The 27,064-nt window shown below is 40.2% G+C and overlaps 1 protein-coding gene across 1 annotated transcript in view; it reads right to left on the reverse strand.

Annotated features, from left to right (window-relative positions):
* The window catches only part of CRHR1 (corticotropin releasing hormone receptor 1), a 162,168-nt gene that overhangs the window by 7,400 nt on the left and 127,704 nt on the right, over positions 1-27,064 (reverse strand). Inside the window, exons 4-11 of the mRNA XM_075176871.1 lie at positions 12,561-12,646; positions 10,411-10,517; positions 7,791-7,911; positions 5,915-6,068; positions 3,588-3,648; positions 3,070-3,142; positions 483-568; positions 227-362 (exon numbers count right to left, since the gene is read on the reverse strand). Of these exons, the coding sequence (XP_075032972.1) occupies positions 227-362; positions 483-568; positions 3,070-3,142; positions 3,588-3,648; positions 5,915-6,068; positions 7,791-7,911; positions 10,411-10,517; positions 12,561-12,646 (824 nt within the window). The remainder of the gene's footprint in view (positions 1-226; positions 363-482; positions 569-3,069; positions 3,143-3,587; positions 3,649-5,914; positions 6,069-7,790; positions 7,912-10,410; positions 10,518-12,560; positions 12,647-27,064) is intronic.

Here is a 27,064-nt window from a genome sequence, read left to right on the forward strand (position 1 = left end):
CCCACCCATCTCTAGCCAGAAATCACTGCACTAATACCCGAATGTGTACTAGAAATTACTGCAATAATAGCTGAATGTATTCCAGTAGTGGCTGCACTTATAGCTGAATATATTCCAGGTGGTAATGAGTGAATGTCTCTGGCTGGTACCTTCCTCTTATTAACATTTTAAAATCTAAATAAAATAATTACTAGGGCATGCATTTCTATTCTACTCTCTTCCTTACCTGGAAAGATTGCAAGAAAGAATTAAAATAGATAAACACAATTCTTGAAATTTCATCCTCTCCTGGAGTCACAAAGAAAAGCATGTAGGTGATTCCCAGAAGAGGCAGAAGAACGAGAGTTGCCTTAACTGCTTTCCTGGAGGGGAGTGAGAGAGAAGAAATCAGGGAAACACTGGCTTGGGGAGGACACTGGAGGTGTGAATAAATAAGAGGAGGATGAATGACACAGAAGATGGAAAAAATAAGATTAATTTACCTGTACTGGATGGTCTCTGAAGTAGTGGAGGCACGGAGCTTTGTCATCAGAATTCTCACAATGTTAAATAAAAATATAAAGTTTATCTATAAAAGAAAATACATTTGCAGATGTTACACACTGAAAGGCTGATGGATATTTGTTAAAAAAAAACCTTTAAAAACACAAACATAAAATAGTGTATTTAAGCTGATTTATTGAGCCGGAATTAGTGGCGCTATATAAATAAATAAATGATGATGATGATTATGATGATCACAAGATGATTCCAGCTCTGCACCAGTAGCATATGTGCCAGATTTACATCATCATCGTGAGCAGAAGAAAAGTTTTCGGAATATTTGTTTTGATAGGGAAAACACATTCACTATGAGGTTAAATTTAAATAAAAATAACCTCTATAATACAGCCAGTGTAATCTTCTTTCTCATATATGAATGAAACTAGTGAAAAAAAAAAGTATTTTACAATACACCCATAAACCCGTAGAATATAGGTATGAAGAAATCTGCAGAGTCTAATCCACAATCCAATTTTAAGAGACTACCATCATCATCAGTATGTGGCACCCATAAATGATCCAGGTACTGACAGACATATCTGTACATCTTCCTCAGTTCACAATTAAGCAAACAAGTCTTTACTGTGCTCAGACTGTGTTTGCACACCCCTTCACTCCCCCACTCTACCTCGCCAAGGGGCAAATTTATCAATCTTATCATAAAGTGAAAAATAGTTTTCAATCCTTATTGCATTGATAAGGATTGAACTATTTCTCACATTTATGAAAAACGCATCACCGAAACAGCAGTTCCGATAAACTGCTGTTTCTGTGATAAATAAATCACACTTACCTCGCCTCTTCGGAACACGATGTCTACGGATCTCCTCCTGGTCATCCTAATTTTTCTTTGAACAGACATCTCCGCTCTGTCTCTGCAACTATAGTTGCAGAGAGCGAGCGGTGAGTGACAGGGAGGGATCATGTGATCCCTCCACACATGCGCTGTCCACAGGGCCGGTGCAAGGTCGGTAGGCGCCCTAGGCAAGCTTTCAGCCCACCCACCCGAGGTTCTCACACAAAAATTTGCATAGTTTGCAAATCAAATATAGAGTATGACGTGACAAATAGTCATTTTTAGACCATAGAAAAATTACTATTTGCCACCTCATGCTCTATATTTGATTTTCAAGCTATGTGGGAGAAAAATTACTATTATTTGGCATGTCATGCTCTATTTTTGACTTGCAGCAAGTCAAATATAGAGCATGAGGTGCAATAAAATAATTATTTTTTCCACCATAGTTTTTAAATCTAAGATAGAGCATAATGTGCAAAATAATAATCAATTCCCACCCCCAACATTTTTTTTGCCTCCACACTTTATAGATTGGCCATTGGGTACCCCTTTTTTTAAAAAAAAAAAAGAATAATACCCAAAAAATAAAAATTATATATACTCACCGTTTTTGAGGCTGGTCAGCAGATGCAGGGAGGCTCTTCTTTAATGGCTGCCCACCGCTCCTCAGCTTCATTACAACAAAGGAGAGGAGTGGAGCAGCCGAGCAGAGAGGTGCATGCTGGGAAGGGAGGGGGGCATTGGATAGGAACTTTATTCACACTGTCTGTCACTGACAGACAGTGTGAAACTGCACACAGGCGCCGCCGGGTAGAGATCACTGACTGACATCAGTGATCATGTGTGAGATGCGCCGGTCAGCCCGGGCACATAGGAATGAAGAGGATGGCGGACAGTAAAAAAACAGCACCCCGCCGCCGCTGCACTTTTCTCCCAAGCCGCTGACTAGATTTTAAAATCTTGTCAGCGGCGCCCTGCAGGTCCCGACGCCCTAGGCAACTGCCTAAGGTTGCCTAATGGGAGCGCCGGGCCTGGCTGTCCAGCTCTGCTCTTCGGAGCAGAGCTGACAGCTCTGAAAGCTTTCAATTATGATAATGTACGCCAGCTTCAGATAAGGAATGCAAAGCAGCAGATATCCACGATATCTGCTGCGATGCACCCTTCTTAAATATGCGGGACACACAGAGGGACCTGAATTTCACGGTAAGTTCACGATAGTGCACTTATTATTTGTTAAATATGCCCCCAAGTGTAAGTCCCTGAATATCTGTGATGTATCATTTGTCTCTGAATCAGGAGGACAGTGCCAGAGAATTATTGCTGTTACATATATTTTACAGTGACAGCTTTTTATGAAGTGTGGCCGCTGAGAAGAACATCTGTCTAAAGGCCACTATCAGTATGGTGCATATTACCATAGTTCATTCGGGAAGCAATAGGACTCGTCGGCTTTTAAGGATAAAAGACGTGTATATGGATGTGATTGGAGTGAATAGTGCACCACAGTATTGGATGTACACTAGGGATGAAGCAGAATGTGGTGGCTTAGTGTGAATTAAACAAAGGAACTGTATACAGGGAATTGTCTTGAACGGACGATCCCTTAAAAATATTTCTATGGGGCTCTGTAATTTCTATTTATTCCTTTAATTGCATTAAAACTGTATGCTAGATACGAGTAACAAATAGCTGTTTGTCTATTTCAATTCAGAAATAATAGCACCTACCAGCAGTACAAGGATGACAGGACCTTGATAGATAAAATCCGTGTACACTCCTGCCTTCTTCCCAAACCAGCACCTGGAATTGTACAGTAAGAACACATGAATGACCTGCGCTCCCCCGATTACATGTATTCTATGTCCTCAGTACTGATTCAGTTACAAATATACTGTATCAATATCTTGCTATGTTCCCAATTCCATCCCCTTTGTTTGGCTTTAGCGCCTCTGTTTTCCTCCATGTGCCCCACTGTCTAACATACCAGGGCCGTAACTAGGGCTGTGCGACAGAGGTGACCACCCCTATAGGGCGCAACACTGAAGGGGGACGCATTTTAGGATTATTTTAGGTTCATTTGGTTAAAATTGAGGGCTGGGGGGGCGGCATTTGTCTTTCTCGCCCCAGGGGCTTGAGTTCTAAGTTACGGCTCTGTAACATACTGCCCCACTCACTTTTCTTTATCTCTGTAGTGTAAACTTCACTACCCCTTCCCACTACACCCTTTCCAATCACTGTTTCTTACTTCTCATTGTCATAGTAAAGCTTGCCAAAGACCCAGGCCACAATGATGGGGAATGGAATACCTGCAAAGACAAAGGTAAAACTATCACTCACAAAGGACAGGCGTGTCTATAATAAACAGTATAGGAAAAACAGGATAATAGCACATGTTCAGGCTCACTTTACAATGCATAGTCCTATTAACACTAGCTCGCCCATGCAGACATATCTCATTTATGGTATGATATTTACGGTGATACTGGCACAATGTAAGTATAATACCAGAGCAAGCTTAAACCTTGACCATTTTCAGTAAATGTTATTATAATTAGTAGTTGAGTTGTAATCAGTTATGATAGAACATTGGTATGAATTTATTTTTAGGATTTATTAGGACTACTGTTACAAGTCATGCCCCCTAGTGTATATTGTAAAGATAACACAAATCAATTTAAGGGTCCCTTGCCAGATATGCAATCAGAAAATATCATGGTGCTTTATGTTGTCTTTCTAATATAATACACTATGGAATTTATCCATGCTACTCATTGAGTAACTGTTGCCAACAAACAGCGGAGGTAAGTCATCTTTTCATATTAAATCAACATTAAGCATCCAATAGGAGTCAGGTTATGACCCCAGCTGGGAGCCTGTCATGGTTCTCTGTTGCCCCTGTGTGTAGGGGCAAATCTTGTTGGTTAGTAAGAGGAACATGAAGGAGATAAGGCAGATATTAGAAGTCCTGCATTTATGGATAGGGGAATTAAGGGGAAGAGCGGGTGGTGAGCAGTGTCATATCCAGGATCCAGTGTCATATAAAGTCAGAAGACACACTCACTTTCCACTCTTTCCGGCATAACACATGAAGGCAACTCCATCCAACCCACCCACTTAGGATTAAAAGTATTACAAGAAATGAATGTTTAAATTGTGCTAATTGTTCAATTAGTTGATGTAATGTGAACTTTGTTATATTTTATTTAAAAGAAAAGAAAAAGAAAGATAACAAAATGAATATTTAAAAAAAAAAAAAGGAAAAGAAATGGAAATATATGTATGAATCTAAATGAGTGGAGATGTTATTATCTGTTGTTGTCAAGTTGAATTTGTCACAGCCGGAGTTGCGGTGAAGGGGAGGGGGCTTATTGGTTGTCTCTCAGAGAAAGCGGTACTGTATGGTTATGTTTTTGGGGTAACTCCAGGAACTGGCTGAGCATCAGTCCTAATGGGTTCTCATCCCACAGAATGGGTTACTACATTTTATGTTTGTGACCGGGACAGAAGTCAGGTTGGATGGGCTTTTTTTAAATTGAAGCCTGAGACATGTGCTCCAAATCACCCAGTGCAGTGCAGACTATGCTGGGGTCGAGGTCTTTGAACCTTTCTCAAAAGGCAAATGGCCCCATTCCTCCCCCTCCCCTGGAGCCATCAGACCCATGTCCCCCACAAAGCTTTGGTAGGCCTCTTGCTCATTGAGTTCGGCTGAAGCTTCCCTCTGGGGACTAAAACTTCAGCACCCCCACAACTGGGGGAGTGGGCTGCACATAAGGGTCACACCCAAACCACTCCAAACAAAATGTGACACACACATTAAAAAAATGTGAAAAAGTGGGATGTGTAAGTGCATGTTTAAAAATGAATAAAATAAATAGTGCCAGTTAACACCACAGCCTTTCATCTGATATAATGAAAAAGGGCTATGGCAAAGGAAGGATAGTGCTGCCTAAAAAATGAAGTGCAAAGTGCCAAACTATGTGCTTGTTGTGTCCCCATTCCCCTGTGCAATTTCAGACACCCCCCAGCTCAGACAGCATTGGAGGCACATAGTCTCAGGCAGCCACCCTTTTGGCCAGAGGATCAGGAGATGGCCTATCACCTATTGGGACATCTTTAAGCAACACAACGTACATGGGCATCTGCACCTGTTCTTTGCCAAAAGTGGTTAGATGGGCATGTCATACATGACCCTTGGTTTGGTTAGTGGGCATAGTTTTGTGGCCCTTGGGGGCACTTACCTGGAATGCCCCTCCGCTTAACTGTATGGTGAAATACGTAAACAGAAGACTTTAGCCATATCCTGTCCACTGCTTAGAGTTGTGTCATTATTATAAATATTATTATGTTGAAAATTTATGGGACAGAGGAACAGATAACGTCCCTGTCTAAGGTCAAGCATATTAATTCACTAACATCTAGTTATATCAAAAAGGCACAAAGTGCCTCGTGCTCTGTGATATCACTAGTTAGCAGTGAATTGCATTCTCATGAACATTTGGTCAGCCCACAGAATGGCTGGCTCCACTGTGTGTAGATAACACTTTCAATCCCATGGGTAATGTAGTAACTTACACCAGCCAATACAGATGAACATCCACTTGCGTAGTTTGTCTGTGGAATATGTTAGGACAATAGCTGTGTGCAGATAGCAGCCCTCACCGAACATCCAGAAAAAATTGGTGACATAAAAATAATTATGAGCTATAGTGACCAAACGGCACCAAACCTGAGGGAAGAGGAATGAAAAGACAAATGATCACAAGAAGAAATGAAATAGCAGGTCACCAATATGTTGCCCTTGGTGAATTAAAATGACCACTTCTGTCTGTCTCTATCTCACTAGTTGTTTACGCCAACATCTCACCAAGGCTGTATTCAAAGCAGATTCTGCTGAAGGCATTGTGAGTGAATATACCCTTAACACAGTAAATGAGTACCTCTCATTGGCCTCCAATCAAAGCCTGCCCTCCATTATTTTTATTTGGAAAAACAGGCAGAAAGTAAAAGGTTAAAAGTATATGAAAACAGCATAAAACACCTGTATTCCTTTTTTATTGATATCATTTGACAACGTGAGGGCAAATATAGAATTTATAAAAACATAAAATATTAGGCAGTGTAATTGGAATTCTAAATGCATACGATCTATTGCTTGGATCAGAAAGAAATAGTAAGAGCATTGCCTAAATATAATTGCAAGTGAGATAATAAAGAGGGAGGGAAGAGGTAGAGCAAGGCAGGAAAGAGGGGGAGCAGTGGAGTAGGGGGATTAGGGACCACAGGTGCGAGACCCACAGGGTTGATTTGTGAATGGTTTAGGAGGATAGCTTAATGGGACAAATCCAGGGTTAGTGCCCTGTGAAAAAACACATGTTGGACTACTAAAATGGTGAGCCAGAGTTAAAGCGGAATGAGCCAGGAGACCCATGTAGCTGAAAATCGATTTCACTAGGAATCATTAGTATTATCTAGGATTTGAAGAAATCCTTTTAAAATCCTTATCATGCTGCCCCCTGAACAGTGTCATCCTTGGCATAGACCTAGTTTGCCTGTAAAGTTTATACAGTTCAGCTTCTCAGTGTTATTGTGTTGCCCTCTAGTAGCTGCATACTTGCCTACTGTAAAAACCTCCCCTCTGGAGGGGAGAACAAGGGAAAAGTTCACAGGGGAGAGTGGATGAAAATCATGTAATTTTTGCCTCCGTCCCCACAACAAAATCATCATTGTGTCATTGTGCCACGGAGGGCAGGCCAAATTCACACGAATCTTGTCATTGAGGCCCCAGTCCCATCCGCTTCACAAATAAGTGGGTGGGATCTGGGAGAAAGGCATGCTCTCCGGGGAGCCAAGAGAACTACTCAAGTTTGAGTAGCTGACAAGTCTTGTGTTCCTGTGTCAACTTCCACTTAGTGACAAATATTTCTATTATGTGTTAATGCTACCCACAGCCAGACAATAAGCAAACACTGCACCATACTGCAGCTGCTGGCATTCTGTGACTCTGCAGGTTGTTCATACTGAAATGCTGGCAAAGAGATCCTGCTCCTGCCACCTTTGCACAAAATTGATATACAGTACACACTGAAAATTGCTGACTCAGATGCAAGGATCACTGGAAATTACAATGACATTGCTCTGCCAGACTGCACCAGTGTGAATAAAACATGCAAGGTTAGGTTATTAGCAGTTGTTACATTAGCATATAAAACATCCACACAGTAAACTGAGAATTCTGTGTGAGAAGAGAACGGAGTGCATTCCTATCACTACAGTACAGTAAGGGGGAGATTCCATTCGCGCCTATTGCCAGCCATCACAGTAGGAATCTCCTCTCATCAATTATCACATCTCTGTAGACGTTTTAGAGACACCTTGGATCGAATTTAATCTCCCCCTAAAAATATCAAATTTGGACGGGTGTTAGATAATGAAGGACAGGGTTACGTACCACATTACTGTCATGGGCCTCATGGCTGAGCGTCAGTTGCATTACAAACCAGGTGACATTTCGAAGAATAAATGCTGTTATGAGGTTCCAGTGAATTATGTTGCGCAGGCAACGGATACTCCTGAATAGAAAAGATGGTAAGTTCTTATGCTCAGATGACAGATTAAAAAATTAAAATAATTGTCTCTTGATCATTCTCACCCAATGAAACACTATCAGCCCAAGCTCATCTACTACTTGGCAAAGTCAGGATTGGACCACTAAGGCTGAATGAGTTTGATAGGGCTTTCCTAGGTGCGTCACAAGCTTCTACCCCGAATACTCCTGTTACAGTATGCTGTTGATTTAGAACAGGATTCTCTGTGATTAGAGGATATTCTAAATCATGTCTACTGCGAGCTAATGGGCTGAGAGTGAATTAACTTCTAATTGCTAGAAGATAGGCTACTACATTTTATAGGCAGGTAGGAAGCCCTCCTCTTCTCCACTTTCTGACTCAGGAGATGTGACAGTGTCACTGTGAGGTTAGTCTGCCATTTAAAAAGGTCATAAAGAAAACATAAACAGACTCACACTCCTACCTCCCGTTGTCTACCATGTGAACATAATTATGGAGGTTTAATGATTATATTGATAGTCTACAATGCATCGTTGTTGGCTGCCTACACTTTCAGGAGGTAACAGTTTTCACTTCCGGTGATACTTGATTTATGAGAATCACGGTGGTTTTGGACTGACTGGGAGGAGATTTGATTATGAGGTGATGAGATGTTGAGAAAGGAAGTTTGGCCCCTTGCATCCTAGTTTGTGCTCATTTCTGACTTCTGAATTAATTATAGTCGCTTACCTCATAAACTGTTCTATAAAATTTGTTTTACATGTATATTATATTATTTAGCAGTTGACTTTTGTTTTCTGGTGACTTTCTAGTTGTTTTTTAGTTTTATCCATATTATTCATGCAGTGATTATAGTGCCCCTGTAACATGTAGTGGAGACAATCATTTTGTGAGCTGAACATGAGAATTAACACATCTTGTGATGAATAGAAAATGATATATACATTAGTCTGTAATAAACTCAAGAGTGAAGAGGTTTTGCACACACGACTAATTAGGTAAGCTATCTTTCCATATAGCCATTCAGTGGGGTTCCTAACAGGTCTCCAACTTTTATCTGTGATTCGCTGTTGATCTAACCATGCTGACAGCAGGATGGGCAGAAAAATATCACTGTGACTATTACTAATCAGTAAGAAAAAATTTCACACATTTTAGGGGTTAGCTTACATGGCACCTTTTTGGACAGGGGTTGTGGCCAATACAGTCAGGTGTCAATATTCTGTTCACATCTTGTCCCAGTTGCTTGAATAGCTATGACAGGGTCTGTCCACTACAGGGAACAGGGAACTGGGTGTAGATAATGGTGGGGTTCCCAAATTGAGGAAAGGGCAGTTTAAAAGTGGCACATCTTCCCAGAGTGTACAGATTCCATTAGATTTTTTACCCAGTTAGTTTAGCCCTTCAATCCATCTGAAAGTCATCTGAATTTGATATGCTCAATTTAACCCATTCAATCCTTTAGGGTACAGTACTCACAAATATTTTGACAGCTGCCCATAAGGACAGTACTCGCAAACATTTTGACAGCCACTCATAAGGAGGAATGCAGCATCGGTGCTTATTAAAGTAGTTATCATCTGATCAAGATGACAAATAGTGTATGGGCAGCATGTTGGCTTAGTGGCTAGCACTTCTGCCTTACAGCACTGGGGTCATGAGTTTGATTCCCGATCATGGCCTTATCTGTGTGGAGTTTGTATGTTCGCCCTGTGTTTGCGTGGGTTTCCTCCCACACTCCAAAAACATACTGGTAGGTTAATTGGCTGCTATTAAATTGACCCTAGTCTGTGTGTGTGTTTAAAGGAATTTAGACTGAAAGCTCCATTGGGGCAGGGACTGATGTGAGTGAGTTCTCTGTACAGCGCTGCAGAATTAGTGGCGATATATATATATATATATATATATATATATATATATATATATAAATAAATGATGATGATAACGATGATACTGTTGCAATATAACAATTTCCACAGACAGAAGCTTGCATTCATGACTTACTTGGCATTTATTGAAATTGCTGTGAATATTTAACTGCATTTTTCATAGTGATCAATTGTTCCATATTTCAACAGTCGCTCAAACAGTGTTCTTCTTTCCACAGTGAGGGAAGTGTAAGGCAATGCACCATGGAAAGAAGCTAAGGCAATTCTCCACCCTTCTAGTAGCATGCCTGGCCCCTGTATTTGACAGTCATCAGGTCTTGCGAAATTTGAAAGGTTGATGTATGCCATATCAGAGGCATACACAAACTAATCCATCAGATCACATGGATATATATATATATATATATATATATATATATATATATATATATATATATATCATGCTAACAAATATAGAGACATATTTATTATGCAACAAAACAACTTATATTGAGTCAAGTGTATTTATTGATTTATTGGAGGGTGCACAATTAGAAAAACATACAGTATTCTATATCAAAATACAAAGCTATCTGAAATCCAAAGCACTTGCTCCCTCCCTTCGAAAACGTACCTCAATCTTAAGAAGAGAGTGAAAGCCACCAGAAGAGCGCACAAAGAGATGGAGTGTCCCAGGAAATTAATTACAATGGCAATGTGGTAATGAACCTTGCTCTTTTTCTAAAAAGGAGAAAGATCATCAATACAATGTATTCACATCCATTATCAAAACGGCACTGAGTGCTTGAATGCTTTGAGCTTATATAAGAGCCATATTATAAATAAATAGTTATGTAAGTTTTCTTGATTTTTTTCCACAATTTACAGTACTGAGACTAATCTGCTGAGTGTAGGTAACAGATATACAGTACAGAACTTGGCCCAAGATCAATAACAATACTCTAATCAGTGGATCTATAAAAATGTTCTTTCCTGAATGAGAACAATATAGGAGAACCAATTAATTAGGTTATGCATTGTAAAATAGATTTTTATTTAGAGATGAGAGCAGTATAATTTATGTACAAGAAGAATGAACAATTCCTGAATGCCAATGTCTGGTCTGTACTGGCTGGGGCAGATTGTGAAAATCTGTCTTCTGACCCATATTTCGGTTTATTAGGTGATATAATCTGTATATGGCATTTCAGGATTTTCGGTGCTCTTATGCTTTGATGAAGGAGCATTTATGGATGAAATAAATGCTTGGAGACATCTATAACACACATAGCTGGTCTTCTTTCCTGAGGTAAAAACCATCAGTGCAATAAATCAGACATAAATACCCATTTTAGCAGAGGACGCCAGCTAGAAAATATAAATGCATCCATTAAAGCTGCAGGTTCTTATTTCAATGACAGAGTAATATCTCTTTCAGCATTAAGAAAATAGCCCGTTAAAGCATACCTGTCACCTACACAATTAAATATCATATTGGTATCTGAACAGACATCATGTAATTAAACATACATTATTTCACTTTTCTTTTTTACTTACCTTTTTACATGCTAGTTTGAAGGTAGCATTATATGGGCAGGTGTAAGTATTAATGAGATAGTGAATATACCATGTACTTGCAGTACTATGTACATTGTGCTTCTGAGAAACGTGACTGTCAAACTGTAACCTGTTTTCAGCTTTCCACACATTGGCTCTGAATGATCACATGATAATAGTCATAGCGCGATAGCCAATTTGAATCATGCTTAAGGCATTATATCAGAAAGTTCAAGTCAGAGTGGGAGAGGCTCATTTCATATCTAACTTTTCCAGGATGTGTTAATAACCATACATTGGTATACCTGCCCACATCCCCATTTGGAAATTTGGGATGAAACAGACCCCTCCCCAATCAGTCCAGAACCACTGCATATCTTCCCAAACCATGTGTCACAGAGTGCTGGTGTGGGACCAATGTGCCACTAGTGGTTGACACTGGCTCAATTGGGGTGTGTAGTTCAATGGCTGATGGTCTTCAGCAACAGCCCCTGCTAAGAGGTATTGGGCTTTGTTGTGAGTCACCAATAGGACATGTCCCCCAGGCAAGCCACACTAGGCTGTAGGTCTGCTTCAGTGCATGCAACAAAATTATAATAGGAGGAGATAAAGAAGTGGTCATAGGCAGACCAAGGGTCAGGCCAAGTTTGTATTCCAAGTGAGAATACAAAATGAAGATTGGTGTTAAGAGCACATAGAAATGATCAGTAACAAGTGCAAACAGACAGCATGGACGAGGACAGGAACAAGCCTAATCAGTAGCAGGTTATAAGACAAGCACATTTACAGCAGCACAGAAAATCAAAATGATCTTTTACTCATACACGGTAATGCAGCTGAGCATACTTTTAAATCCAGCACCTTCTGACCTCAGCATGTGCCAAGCCAACATGCAATAGCATGAACAGTACACACAGGAAAAGGTGTGGGCACTCCTAAGCAGTCACTCGGTGATGGGATCACAGAAGATCACACCACTTTGTCAAGTATTAATAAATGTTCAGGGTTGTTTCTTGTAGAAATATCACCAACTGCCCCATTTTCCATTGATGAAAAGGAGAGAGCATTATAATTTTTTTCCGAAACTGTGTTCTACAGGGGAAGGTGGGGGTGGTCTAGTCAAATCTGGGCCAATTTTTTTCATTTAGAATTTCAGGAGGTATGTTTTACGTATATATAGCAACAGATCGAAGACCATGCATCGTAATCATAGTGGGTCTGTCTTACCTCTTGTTTCAGGATTTCCTGACATTGAGTGTAATCTCCTCTTCCTGCCCAACTGCCATTGATGTGACATTCTCTGTAGACATTACCTAAACAGAGAACCAGAAAACGTCCTTGTTAACCAAGCTCTTGTTAAAAAAAACCTGTGACAGTGGCTGGACAATTATAGAATTGGATGGAGTAGAATAGATAATTCTGTAGAAGGTAAATTAAAATTATAGGAAAACACTTAAAAAAAGACATTTCTGTCCTGAATATATTGCAACTGTTGAAATCAGTACAACAAAATATATTCTGCAAAAATTGTTCACTCAAAGGTCTGATAATGTATGAGCTAAAGCAAGCCTTAAAATCAAACCATCACCTACACACAATAGAGGCAGCCATGTAATACCCTGAACTAATATTCATGAGAATGCAGCCCATAAATCGTAAATGCCTCTCTTGCCCTCTTTGGCGAAGTAGTGTGCATTGATTTGAGCAAGTGTACCTAGACCAGATAGCATAGGTTTACGTAGCAAGATGGTGTTTAGGGAGGAGTACAAGTTTTCACTAGCTGATGGTAGGAGTTGGGTGGAATAGGAGCATCCATTGCAAAGAAGGAGTAAGTGCACTAGTCTGCCTACTTTGGTGGAGCACTGCAAAAATGAGTTTTAATTTTGTGGTGCAAGATTATTATAATAAAAAATTGGGGAGTTTGTCTTTTTATGGGAAATTCCTTTGTGTGTGGAGCGGTGCACAGTGATTTTCACTCCTAAAAGGTTTTTGCCCTAGCTTTGAGCTGAGTCCTTTAATGGAACACATATTGCTGCTTCTTGTTAAGTGCAGAAGCCCATTTCTATGCTCACATTGCCCAATATAAAACAAGGCTTCAAGCACACTAAAGTACCACATGTAATAAAGACACACCTAATATCCCCTCACTCTCCTGATTGATTTAAGACATAAATGAGGCTGAAACTAAAAGTATTTTAGGAGAAAAACGCAACTTTTATTTAATGAAGGGAGAGGTTCTAAAGTGGCAGGAGGTTGGACTTTAATGAGCACAATGCGCCTCTCAGATTATTTCTGAGCACACACCTAATTACAGGACAAGTTTGCCATGGCATCTCCCTGAGAGCACAATATCGACTTCAAGGACCTCATTTAGAGTCAGACGCAATTTACACTGAAACCGTAAGTGCAAATTGCACCCCGCAATTTACGCAGTATTTAGAATGGCGCGGATCTTTAGATCCGTGCGACTTAGACTACCGTGCAAATTGCACAAACACGCCTCTTTAAAATGTTGAAAAATAAACAAAAATTGTTCTCCCCCTCCCCCAAACAACACAAGGGTTAGTCATGTGTTTAGGAAGGGACACCTTTTTTTTAAATTTAATTCTTTTTTGCTTTGTTTTTAATACATCAAGGTCTCTTGCAACAACTGAAAGCTTCCGCAAAAAATACATCTCCTAGAGACCTATCTGTGGTTGCTTTCAACTCAAAATAGCATGTAAAGAGCGTAAACACATTGCTAGGCTCCCCCACTACCTCCCCCGTTCCCCCTCTCTAATCGCAGAGAGGAGCAACGGGGAGAGCCGTCTCAGTCGGAGTGCAAACTGAGACGGATCTTTGGCCAAAAGTGCTTTTTGCGCTGAACAGAAGGACTTGTGTCCAACTATAAATCAGGCCCCAAGTGTGCATTGTAAATGTCTCCCATTCTGTCTAGGCTTTTGAATTGTTACTGATTAAGACATAAAATATCGACGATTTTTCACTTTTACTTTGCATTTTAAGAAATAAAACACATGCGTCTTAGTTTACAATATGCAATTTTATTTAACAATAAATTTGTGTTAAATGTAATGGAGGAGAATATTTTAATGAGCACTTGCGGCATACACACAAAAGCTTTTTTTGGGGAATTCAGCTTATTAATTTAATAGGAATATTGGTTGTGAAATTGCCTGTAATGTCACAGGTTGCTTGTGAATTGACACAAAGTATTTTTTAAAAAAATTAACATATCCCAATTGATAATAACTTGTAGATAATCTTTAACTATAACACTGCACAAAAATAAATAACAATGGTACTATTTAATAACAAATGGTGGACTTGTGTTAATGTATCATCAATTAACACCCCTTACGTAGGGTGCAGTACTGCTTATTATATAAATCGGACAGTATAAATATTCTGTTACACATTTCCTCACCGTGTCCCTGCAACAGAGCGTATGTTTGTCCTTGCATCAAATGTGACACAGACGAAACACAATACTGAACACTTTTAATCCATTGAGATAAAGGAAGTGTGAGATAAAAAAGGTTTCACTTACAGCAAACAAAACTGTTTTGAACATCCAACAACAATCTGATATTCACTACAAAGGGAGCTTGTGTTGTTGTTATAAAAGCATATTTCTTTTCATACATCCTTAGATAAGAGTACACAATACAAAAGTACATCAGTGATTTCCTGTGACTTATCAATAAGGCATCATGCAGTACGTGATCTTGCCAATGCTTTCTTCTCAATCCCCGTGGCACCTGAATCTCAGGATCAATTTGCCTTTATATGGTATGGAAGACAATATACTCATACTGTTTATCCTCTGGGCTACCTTCACAGACCTACCATTTGTCATGGACTGGTTGCACATGACCTTGCCAATGTTACACCACAGGTTACTTGCCAAGTGTATCATTACATCAGTGACATTATGTTGTCAGGTGAATCAAAGGAGCGGGTGGCACAGGATTTAAATACTCTTACTGACTTTATGTTAAGTTGAAGCTGGTAGATTAATCCTGGCAAAGTACAAGGTCCAATAGAGACTGTAAAATTTCTAGGGATGATATGGTCAGGACCACAGCATACAATACCTCAGCCAGTATTGGAAACTATTCAGCAGTTGAAGCCTCCAACTACTATGAAAGAAACACATCATATTCTTGGAACAATGAGCTACTGGAAAGCATTGTCCTACATCTTGGACTCTCAGGCTCATTTATATGCTTTAGGCCCACTACACCCAGATCAGCCTTTCTTTCTAGACATTACTGTGGCTTAACAAGGAAAAGGGGTCTCTGACAGAAATTCACAACTCAAGGAGATAGAAAAACTCTAATTTGATTTTGGGCTAAACAGTTCTCTCTAACCAAAAAAAGATACTCTCCTCTAGAGAAGCAGCTATTGGTTGAAGACACAGCCCTATAGCATGTGGAGTAAACCATAAAGCATCAGCCAGTGACCATAAGAACTGATTTGCCAATTTCTGGATGGTTCAGATAAGAAGAACTTAAATCCAGAACAGCAGTTGCACATAAGCCCACTCTACAGAATTGAAAATGGTACCTGTCAGAAAGAGGTGGATTATCCTCAGAAGAACCCTCTACAATTAGCACACAACTGGCTGGCATGATTACATGCAGGGCAGGAGTTACCCACTTTACATATTGGAGGTGGACTTGCAGCAGTAGCCAAGCCTTACTCTTCTTTGATTGAAGAACAGAGGCATTTGGTATGGTGTACTGATGGTTCAGCGATCTTGACACAAAATGATCAAAGTTGGACAGCTGCAGCATATCAACCTATACATCAAATTATACTACATGAGAGTAGAGAAAGGTGGATCCAGCCAGTACGCAGAATAGCAGACAACATGTGCCTTGAAGAAACAACTAGTTCTGTTGTTATCCACACTGTCAGTTCGGCAGCCTACCTGGAAGCAAAATTAGGAGGGCTTGATATATGGACTAAGCTATGGAACCAAAGTAACACACGATCAGTCAGCATTGGAGATGTAAATGCTCACACAGGCTGTGAGCAAAATCATATTGTAGACAAGTGAAAGTTTTAAAACTTTCCCCAAAAGATGAGACACAGTTATACAATCTTGGAGAGTGGGCCCATGCACAATTGGGGCATTGAGGGGCTGAAGGAACCTATTACTGGGCTAAAGCAAAGGAAATCCCTCTCACACAAACCATGGCTAGAGATATTGTGCCAACAACCGAATCACCAAAAAGCTTTGACTGGAAATATGGGGTTTATTGCCAATGGAAAACAAGCTGGACAAGTAGGACAGACCAACTTTATAGGGCCATTACCTACAGAGACAGGCAAGGTGCAGTATTGCTGTACAGCAGTAGATACCCACTCTGGAGTACTGCTGGTGTTACCCACTGCTCCTGCCAACCAAGATGTCACTCTAAAGATGCTGGAGGACATTTGCACACATTATGGCACACCTTCTGAAATACAGACAATAGATCTCATTTCACTGGTGCCAGAATCAGATAGTGGACCAAAGACAAACAGGTATACTGGGTGTACCAAATTCCCTATCTTCCTCAAGCATTAAGCAGCAGGGTTAATTGAAAGAATGAATGACTTGTTAAAGGAACAATTTAGGAAGAGAATGCCCACGCACACATTGAAGGGATACGATAGAGTCTGTAAGGATGCTGTGTAAAATATCAATGAACGTGTGATTGGTCATTGGACTCCCTTTCAGCGGTTGCTACAGCTCTCTGCACCTAGACCAACACATGCAATCACATTACTAAGTAGGGCAGATAAACACAGTTTACCAGTGTTCATCAGAGAGAATATGACATTGCATGAAAGGCAAATTTACTTATTTAGTACATTCTACAAAATTATAGCTTGAATCTGATTGGCTGCTATAGATAGCATCTCCACTTTTCAAACCCGCTGGAAACTCACAGCTTAATACATTTACCCCCTAAAGAGGGATAATCCATTTGTCCGCATACATCGTCAGCTGATGGAAGATATTAACTTAACCGATTGATGGATCTGCACACATTCATAAATATCTGCAGGAACTTTACCTTATATAGCTACACCTGTAACTTGGTGGAAAGTGAGGAGAGGGAAGATGAATAATTACCCAGTGCAGAAATGCAGTTCAGCGTCTTCCAACACTACTTGTAAACAAGTCCATAGAATTGATAAGGAGTTATTTATTGTTGTAGAAATTGTCAATTGTACCATTTATCAAAATAAAACAACTAAATCATCTTTGCGGTATAAAGCCACACAATCATATTGGCAACAGTTGTTTAATTAAACAGCTTTAAATGATAATGGCACATGGTGTGGCGCTAATACAACAGTATCACAAGGAAGTGCAGTAGTAGACTGATGTCCCACCAGGAATGTTTTGAGGTCACTATGGTATGCGCAAGATATAGTAAATGAGGACAACATAAGCAACCCAAAGTTCATCAAGCATACAAAGTTTTACCTAAAGGAAGTACAGGTACTTGTACTAGCTCGACTGTCCACTGCTACTTGGATACGAGACTACATTGATATAAAAGCTATGCCACACCATATGATGCAGAAAATAGCTATTAACATACAACACAGTCAAGATTTCATTTATCAGCCTTGGTATAGCAAGCTGGGACACTCTTCGTCCATATTTGGGGGTATTGGGTAAAATATGCACCAATTAGCTTTTGCTAGGTTATTTAATAATATAACTATTGACATATTGGACATCACACAGGTTTTAGGTGACACTTTGCAATTTCATGCTAAAGTGTTAAACTAGTAAAGATTGGTGTTGAATAACCTAACAGCAGCACAAGGGTTTTTTGTCAAATAATAGGCTCTGTCTGCTTTAGCTATATCTCTGATAATTGTATTAATTTAATTGTAGGACATGTACTCAAAGTTAAACAATTAAAATAAGAATTTAACAAGAAATTTAATCAGCCTGAACAAGATCTAGATGGTAGTTGGTCAGCTGGTTAAGTCCTTCCAGTTGGTTCATTGGATGGAAAGGATGGTTAGGGGGACCCTTACACAGTATTTGATATATTACAGCATTTTTGCAATCTGGAAAATTGATATTTTGTATTCTTGATAAATCTTGTATCACAGAGGTGTTGTCATTTAAAATTAGAGATACTCACTGACCCCCGTGTTTTGGTTTTGGTTTTGTTTGGTTTTGTTTTGCTATTTTGTTAAAAGAACCAAATTTAGTGCTCCACCTGTTTCTTGGAAAAGTAATGTAGTTGTAAAGCTAATAAATTATCAAAAAAACAGTTTAATTCCTGGTAGGCCTTCATTAATTCTACACACAAACCAGATTGTCTTCCTCTCCATCTATGCATATTGGCAATGTAACCATCGTCTTTGGATGTATATTACACCCTACACTTATAGTTAAATATGTAAAGAAATGGACAAAGGCAGTTTGGTTTCTGTCTCTCTAGGCCCCCCTCCAATTGTAGAAAATACTCAAAAATTCAGCCGTTATAGACTGTACAATATTAATTGAAATGGAGAAAGCCAGTTTGTTTTCTGTCTCTCTAGGCCCCCCTCCACTTGTATAAAATACCAAAAAATTCAGCCGTTATAGACTGTACAATATTAATTTAAATGGACAAAGCCAGTTTGTGGTCACTCTGTGTATGACACCCTACCCTTAAGGAGAAATTATCCAAACAGTAGCCTTTCAAGACGGTACGTGATATGGAAATGCCCCAAGTTCCTTTCCTCTTTGGGGGTAGATTGCACCCTACACTTAAAAATAAAGTTTTAAAAAGATGTTATCGTCATCATCTTTAGCTTCATCCTCACCCTCATCAGTGTGTACGTCATCATCACAGACTATCAATTCATCGCTGCTTGAATCCGCCATTAGAGAACAGTCAGTGCTTGGATGTCTTGGATGGTGAACGCCTTCCTCGTGTAAGATGCAGTTAATTTTTATAAACATCATTTTCTCCACATTTTTGGGAAGTAACCTTCTACGGCGATCACTGACTAAGTTCCCTGCTGTGCTGAACACTCGTTCGGAGTACACACTGGAGGGTGGGCAGCTTAAGTATTGCAAAGCAAGTTTGTACATGGGTTTCCAAATGGCCTGCTTTTCTTCCCAGTAAGGAAAGGGACTGTCTGACATTTCCATATCAATTACCTCTTGAAAATAATCCTCCACCATCCTTTGCATGTTAATACTCATATTGGATAGAGTTATGGGCAAGGTCACACATTTTTTAGAAAAATCCTTCAAACCAACCCAGATGTTAAACTGTTCTGGTCTGCCCTCTGCGTCTTCCCTGCTTCTTTTTTGAAAATTCAATATTTTACGAGCAGCAGCTGCTTGAGAAACTGAAGGAGGACACGTCATCAAGCCAAGGACCAGTTCAGCGGACAACTTGCTGAGCAATAGCTCCTTGCAAAAGTTCACATCTCGTTCATTTTGAAGCAAAGACTCAATGTAGGTCTTAAACCTTGGATCAAGCACAGTGGCCAAAACGTACTGATCCGAGTTCAAGATCTTAATAACTCGAGGATCATTGTGAAGCGAATTAAATACTTGATCTACAAGGCCAACATACTTTGCTGAATTGCTTGCTTTCATCTCCCACTTCAGTTTCTCAAGCTGCTTTTCCAATAGTCTAATTAAAGGAATGACTTGGCTCAAACTAGCAGAATCTGCACTCAGTTCACACGTCACAACTTTAAATAGTTTCAGCACCTTGCACAGCACTGAAAGGATTCAAAACTGTGCAAGAGTGAAATACATGCCCCCTCCTTTCCCAATGTCATGGCTTGTGCAATATGCTTGGATGGCTTTGTGCTGTTCCTCCATCCTCTGAAGCATGTACAGGGTGGAATTCCACCTAGTTACCACCTCTTGCTTAAGTTGGTGGCAGGGCAAGTTAAACTGCTCTTGGAGCTGCTGCAATCTCTTACATGCTGTGGCAAAATGCCTGAAATAGCCTGAAATTTTACGGGCAACCAAAAGCTTCTCCTGCAGCTCATGGTTATTTCGAAGGAAGCTCTGCACCACCAAGTTGATAGTGTGAGCAAAACAGGGAATTTATTGGAAATCACTCAGCTGTAATGCTCGCACTATATTGTTAGCGTTATCAGAAATGACATATCCTGGGGAGAGTCCAAGTGGTATAAGCCATGTATCAATCACATCTCTTAGTTTGCGTAACAAATTGTCAGCTGTATGCCTGTTAGTGAAGCCGGTGATACAAAGAGTGGCCTGCCTGTGACAAATGTTACGTAGTGGTGTACATGCTGCTGCTGTTCCTGCTGGTGAAGGTGAATGACCAACCCAGTGGGCTGTCACAGTCATATAGTCTTTGGTTTGACCACTTCCACTTGTCCACATATCTGTGGTTAAGTGGACAGTGGGCAGAATGGCATTTTTCAGCGCAATCTCTACATTTGTACACACTTTTTGGTATAGTTGTGGAATAGCTTTACGGGGAAAAATGGTGTCGCGATGGAATTCTGTAATGCGGACACAAAACCTCAATTAACTGTGAAATACCAGCTGCGTTTATTGTGGATATTGGACGCAGATCTAACACTAACATGGCAGCCATGGCGTCTGTGATTCTCTTGGCAACTGGGTGACTGCTGTCATATTTGCTTCCCCTAGCAAACAATTGTTTCACAGTTAATTGTTGAAATGTAGGACCGCTCTTTTTCTAGGCCTTCCTCTGGGCTGACGATTCACTCTCAGCAGTAGCAACAGCAGCAGCAGTGGGACTAACGCTTTCTTCAGAGGAATCAATAATAGTGCAGGAGTTGTCCAGCCTTAATAAGTGGGATGCAGGGCTAACTCCGAGCGCTACTTAGGATATTGATGAGGATGGTGTGGTGGGTGTATTTTGTAGCCGCCGGGATGTCTGTTAGCGGAGGGTTCTAGCTGATGATGGAGTGCTTGTAATTTTTTTGGAAGAACTTTCAGCTTTTCCCAACACTTTGCCATGAACTCTCGTCAAATGGTGTAACATAGACGAGGTTCCAAGATGGTTAAGGTCCCTCCCTCGACTGACTGTGGCTTGACATACACTACAAATGGCTATACAATTGTTGTCTGGATTGGGGTAGAAATAATTCCATACATAAGAAGTGGATTTTTTTGTTTTATGGCCAGGCATGACAATGGCCTTTTTCTTGTCACGTGCCAGAACTGCTGCCACTGATGCAGGACTTACACAAACAACCTCATCAACATCCTCAATAGTGCCCTTGACGCCTACACAAATCTCCCCCTCATCCTCCTCTAATTCTAAAGTGGAATCCTCAATTTGTGCATCACCGGCTACACTCGGGCTGTTCAGGCACACATCAGCAGCACTGCTGAAAGGCCCCATCTTTATGGGTACAGTAACAGAATGCTCACGATTAGACATCCCACTGTTGGATGGACTCTCTACAGGGATTGGTGTAATTTCTGATTCAGAGCATACATTATCCTCTAATGTCTTACTGTTATTTTTCAGCTCTGCTTTGATGCGTAACAGTAGTTGTGCACCACTTGTAGACTCCAAATTACTTGGTCTTGCTTGGTCACGAGTGACTGTACAAGAAGAAGGCTCGGTAACATTTTTGGATCTGCCACTAATAGAGAAAGGTGAAGGCCTCATTCTCTCTTTGCCACTGCGTGTGTAGAATGGCATATTGGTAATTTTTTTTTATCGACACTTAACTTTTCCTCAGTTACACTCCTTTTTCGCTTCAACACAAATTCAGCCTGATTTCAAAAGACTATGTAGCCTGACATCGCCTTTCCCAGATGACGTACTGGGAACACTACCATCAGGACTGGTGACAGAACCTGGTTGCTGATTCTGCTCATATGTAGACTGCTTTGAATCCATTTTAATGAGGCCAAAGCACTTGTAGTGCTAAATATTGTTTTAGATACTGCTGACAAATATGACTTTTGACAGCCAGAAAAATTACAGTAAAACACTGGGGAATATGGGACACCCCAAAAGCACTTGTAGTCAGTGTCGGACTGGGGCATGAAAGGCCCACCGGGGGACTGCAACACTAGGGGCCCACCAGAGGGGGTGTGGCCAGCCATCATAGAGGTGAGATCAGACACTTGAGGGGGAGTGGTCAGCCCACGAAGGACAGCTAGCACCATAGTGTAGTATATAAAGAATGCACTGTGTATATAAAGAGTACACAGTCTTGACCTGCCCCTTAGATTGGGCAGAACAGTTACCAAAAATCAGGATTGTCCCACTAGACTCAGAACATTTGACAGACTGTCCTACCTGTTCTTGTCACCACATGTGGCTGCTGGTTTCTTTAGTTGCGGCTTATCTGGATCCTGGAATGTTGGGGGCCCTATTTGGAAAAAAAATGTGTACATTTAGAAAATTCTAACCAGCCCCCGCGTTAAATCAATATGACCCTCAATTAATACTTAGGCCTTCCTTCAGCCCCAACATTAAAGTAATAGTATTCCCATTTAATAAATAAGCCTGTTTCCCTCCCACCAGACAGCCCCAGCAATAAATTAATACCATTTACGTATAATAAATATACTTATTTCCCGCAAAATATACCTATTTTCACTGCCATTAAATAATTCATATTTACATTTAATAGAACTCATGCTCCTCAAACTCAGCCCCGTATTCAATTATTAGCCCCCAAACCACCCCATCTTAAATTAATAGTCCCCACTATAAAATTAAATTGCCCCACCATCACCCCACAAACAAAATAGCACCCATTAGTTAGCCACAACCTACCACACACACATTACATTACCACAAGCCCGTTGTGACCCTTCATCACCATGCTGTGAATCCTTATGATCACACTGCGCCCTCCATGCTGCTTTTGCTCCCCCCTTCTCCTGGCCCCCCTTCATCACCCTGTGCCATGCTGCTTTGGCCCCCCTTCATCACACTCTGACATGCTACATTGGCCCCCCTTCATCACACTCTGACATGCTGCTTTTGCTCCCCCTTCACACTGTGCCTCATCTCACATGCCCTTATTTCCTTATCTCTCATGCCACATTTCTTTCTTTCCCCTATCCAATGTCCTTATTTATCCATATCACTGCACTTGTATTCCCTTATAAAATGAGGCTTATTGGCATAATATTTGACTTTTTCCACTGGTAACAAAATGTGAGACTTTCTAAAACAGGCTCACTTAACAGTAATTTTCTGCAATGAAGAATGCTGAGACATTAGAATATGTGAAAAACTGTGGCTCAACAGGTTGTAAAATGAATACATAAAAAAAAAAGTACAAATAGTAGTAGCAAAAATTGTGGGTTTGAAAATGTGGAGATGTCGCCTATAGCAACCAATCAGATTCTAGCTGTCATTTATTAAGTACATTCTACAAAATGACAGCTAGAATCTGATTGGTTGCTATAGGTAACATCTCCAACTGCAGATTAGTAAATATACCCCAAAGTCACTCACTAACACCTTTCAGCTACCAACTAACATAAAACACACACTCTAAACATACACAGCCACAAACAACAAACACAAACTCACAATAATACATACAGGGATATAGTTTTGGTGAATTTGGTAGCCACACAGACTTCTCTATGAGGCGTTCTGGCATTATAACTCAATACGGATGGATTGCTGTGAATTTAGGATTGCTGATATATGAAAATGTTACGTTTAAGGGCACTTATGATGCTGCACCAAACTTAATATATTATATTATAATTAGACCTTATGAATGATTAGATATTCATGTATTTATGTGTATTACTCTATGGATATTGCAAAAGCCTTTCCAAGAGTTTAAAAGGAATGCTCTCTCTTTATATACCCCCTTGGGTAGCGCGCTCCTCTCAGGCACCCCGTTTATTAAATTACTAATGGTGCTGGTTCTTGCTGTATTTTAAATTGTCCAAACATGAAACAATTTTATTTGTTTATAAATTGGAAGATCTAACACCCACGTACACAGAAATACATTGTATTCATATACTGGGTGATAAAAACATCACCCAGTTATAAAAAAAAGAGCAATTAAAAAACCCTCCTCAAAAAAAATTATACAATGCAGAATGACAGGCTGCTGCGGCGCTGTGCGATGTACTAACCTCAGCAATGGCTCCTGTATTGTTCATGTTGCTACTCTGGGCGGCAGGACATCTCCAGCACCTCCTACATGGTTGGTTCTTCCTCCCACATGAGTCGTCTACCGATGACATCACGCGCATGTGCAGAGAGCCGCAGTCGCATCTTGGCTCTCTGCAATTTCAATCAGCTGACCTGGAACCTGGCACTCGGAACAGCGGACCAGGTGGGGGCGTGGCTTACCAGCAGCGGGGCCTACCAGTGGATAGTCCGGCTCACCAGCAGGCCAGTCCGACGCTGCTTGTAGTGCTAAAAGTTGTTTTAAATACTGCTGACAAATATGGCTTTTGACAGCCAGAAAAATTACTGCAAAAGAATGAGGAATAAGGGACACCCCAAAAGCACTTGGAGTGCCAGAAATTGAAAAAAACCCTCCTCTATCCTCCTCTTACTGCTGTAACAATTTTTTATTAAGATTAGAATTGTATTGAATAGAAACAATAATGTGTCCAATTACTGCTCTGTTCCTGCACTGATATAGGCTGTGACCTAACCCTGCTCTCTCCCTCTGTCAAATGGCGATGGATTGCTGTGGAGGCTGGTATTTATGCTTTTCAAATCTCGCGAGAACCGAGCTCAGAAATACGAATACGTCACGATGACGTTTTGCCTCGATTTCGATTCCGAATGGACGGGAGAGTACCGAGCATGCTCGGCTCAGTACTCGGATAGGCTAAATTCAGATGAATTCGGATCTCGGGGAACCGAGCCCGCCCATCTCTATTTAAAATAGTGGAATCATATGCTGATTGCACCTTATATTATTATAATGGTAAATACTCAAAAAAAAAATCAAGAGTGGATTGTAAGGGCATAAACAGAAATGTGCTTTTTATGTGGCTATATACCTTCAGTGCCATGTATACTATAAGCTACTATTTCTACTCGAATTATGTAACCATGCTGTGCTAGCGGAATCAGATCTGTACATTTGCATTATTACCTTATATATTCACAGTATAGGAAGTCATTGTTCAGATAACTTCTATATAAGAATGAGTTAACCAAAGAAATTGCCAGCCTCACATTGGGACCAGATTGCATTGATGGTGTCCAGAAGACTTCTCCCTAAAGACTTAAGGTGTCGAAATGACAGCTGGGCTCCTTGACTGCGATCACTGGGTCTGATTCATCAACGCACGCATAGGAAGCGCAACGTGCATTTGTTTAAAAACGTGTATGCATGTAAATTGGCTCTGCATACTCCCGAACAAGACACAGATCTGAAGATATGTGCGCTGATGAAGTTGGGTTTAGGTCTGCTGTGGTCTACTACAAGACAATGCAGGATATGTACACTGCCTATGTGGAATATACTTTCGCAAAAGCACAGAAAAAAAAATCTATTGAATTAATGTCACCTGTTAATCATACTTGCCAACTTTGGCAGCAAGATCTCCGGAAGGGGCCTCCGTCATGGGGCTGTGGCAACGCAAATAGCGTCTTTAGGATGAGGTGTTTAGCCACGCCTCCACCTACTTCACTAACGAAGAAGTCAGGATGCGGAAGGTTGCCCTGTTCTCTTGGGAGCCTGGGAGAACTCCCAAAATTCTGAAGTCTCCCTGACATTCCGGGAGACGGAATGACAAATAATTAAATGACAAAATGACAAACGACAGTTATAATGACAAAATAGTTAAAAAATATATATATATTTTTTATTTTCACAAAATACATTTATTAGGAGGATCTGAAAGTCTACTGAATATAAAATACATGTTTACAGTTTCTCCAGATTGTAAACACATATTTACTATTATGCTTCGTATCTGCATTTGGCACTATATAATATAGCTGGTAATAGGGTTCAACAATATATTTTAGCTGTCAATGAGGCATGTCAAATTTCACATACCTGCTTGTCCAGTATTCACATGATTTCTGCCCAGAGCCCCAATTTGTATTAAAGTGTGGATTTTGCAACTCGACTTTGCAGGAGAAATTTAAAAATGACAATGGCTTTAAAGGCTTTAAACTTGCCTTTAAAGCCATTGCCGTTTTAAATTTCCCCTACAAAGTTGCCGAATATCGTAGATTTGCAAAATCCGCACTTTAATACGTTTATCCCCAAATCTGGTTACACGAGCATTGGTGCATTTCATCTTAAGGAGAAACAAATGTTTATGACTCCTTACAAGTAATTGTCCTGCTATTTTTCCAACAGACGTCCAAGAGAGCAGTTCTTGCTGATATCAGTAGGACAAATGCCATAATTTTTTTTAGATTCCTTATTTTGCAGCCCGTCTTTGTGTATCACCGAGGCACCAAGACAGTAATTTGAAATATGTGCATTATATAGATATTGTTGATAAAGAGAATCATATCACACACACACTTATTCATGTCTTTACTAAACACAATGATTGAACACTCACTGTCTTTGTTGGGGAAAAAATATGTGAACCTTTAGACTTAGAAACTGGTGACACCTCATTTAACAGCAATGACTTCAACCAGACGTTTTCTATAGCTGTATATCAATTCCAGACATCAGCTTATGTATTCTGACAAATTCCACTTTTCAAAACTGCTTTAAACCATTGGAATTTTGAACTTTCTTGCATAATATAAAGTAAATGTTGCACAACT

This window comes from Mixophyes fleayi, chromosome 6 (assembly GCF_038048845.1).
Source record: "Mixophyes fleayi isolate aMixFle1 chromosome 6, aMixFle1.hap1, whole genome shotgun sequence".
Taxonomy (NCBI): Eukaryota; Metazoa; Chordata; class Amphibia; order Anura; family Limnodynastidae; genus Mixophyes; species Mixophyes fleayi.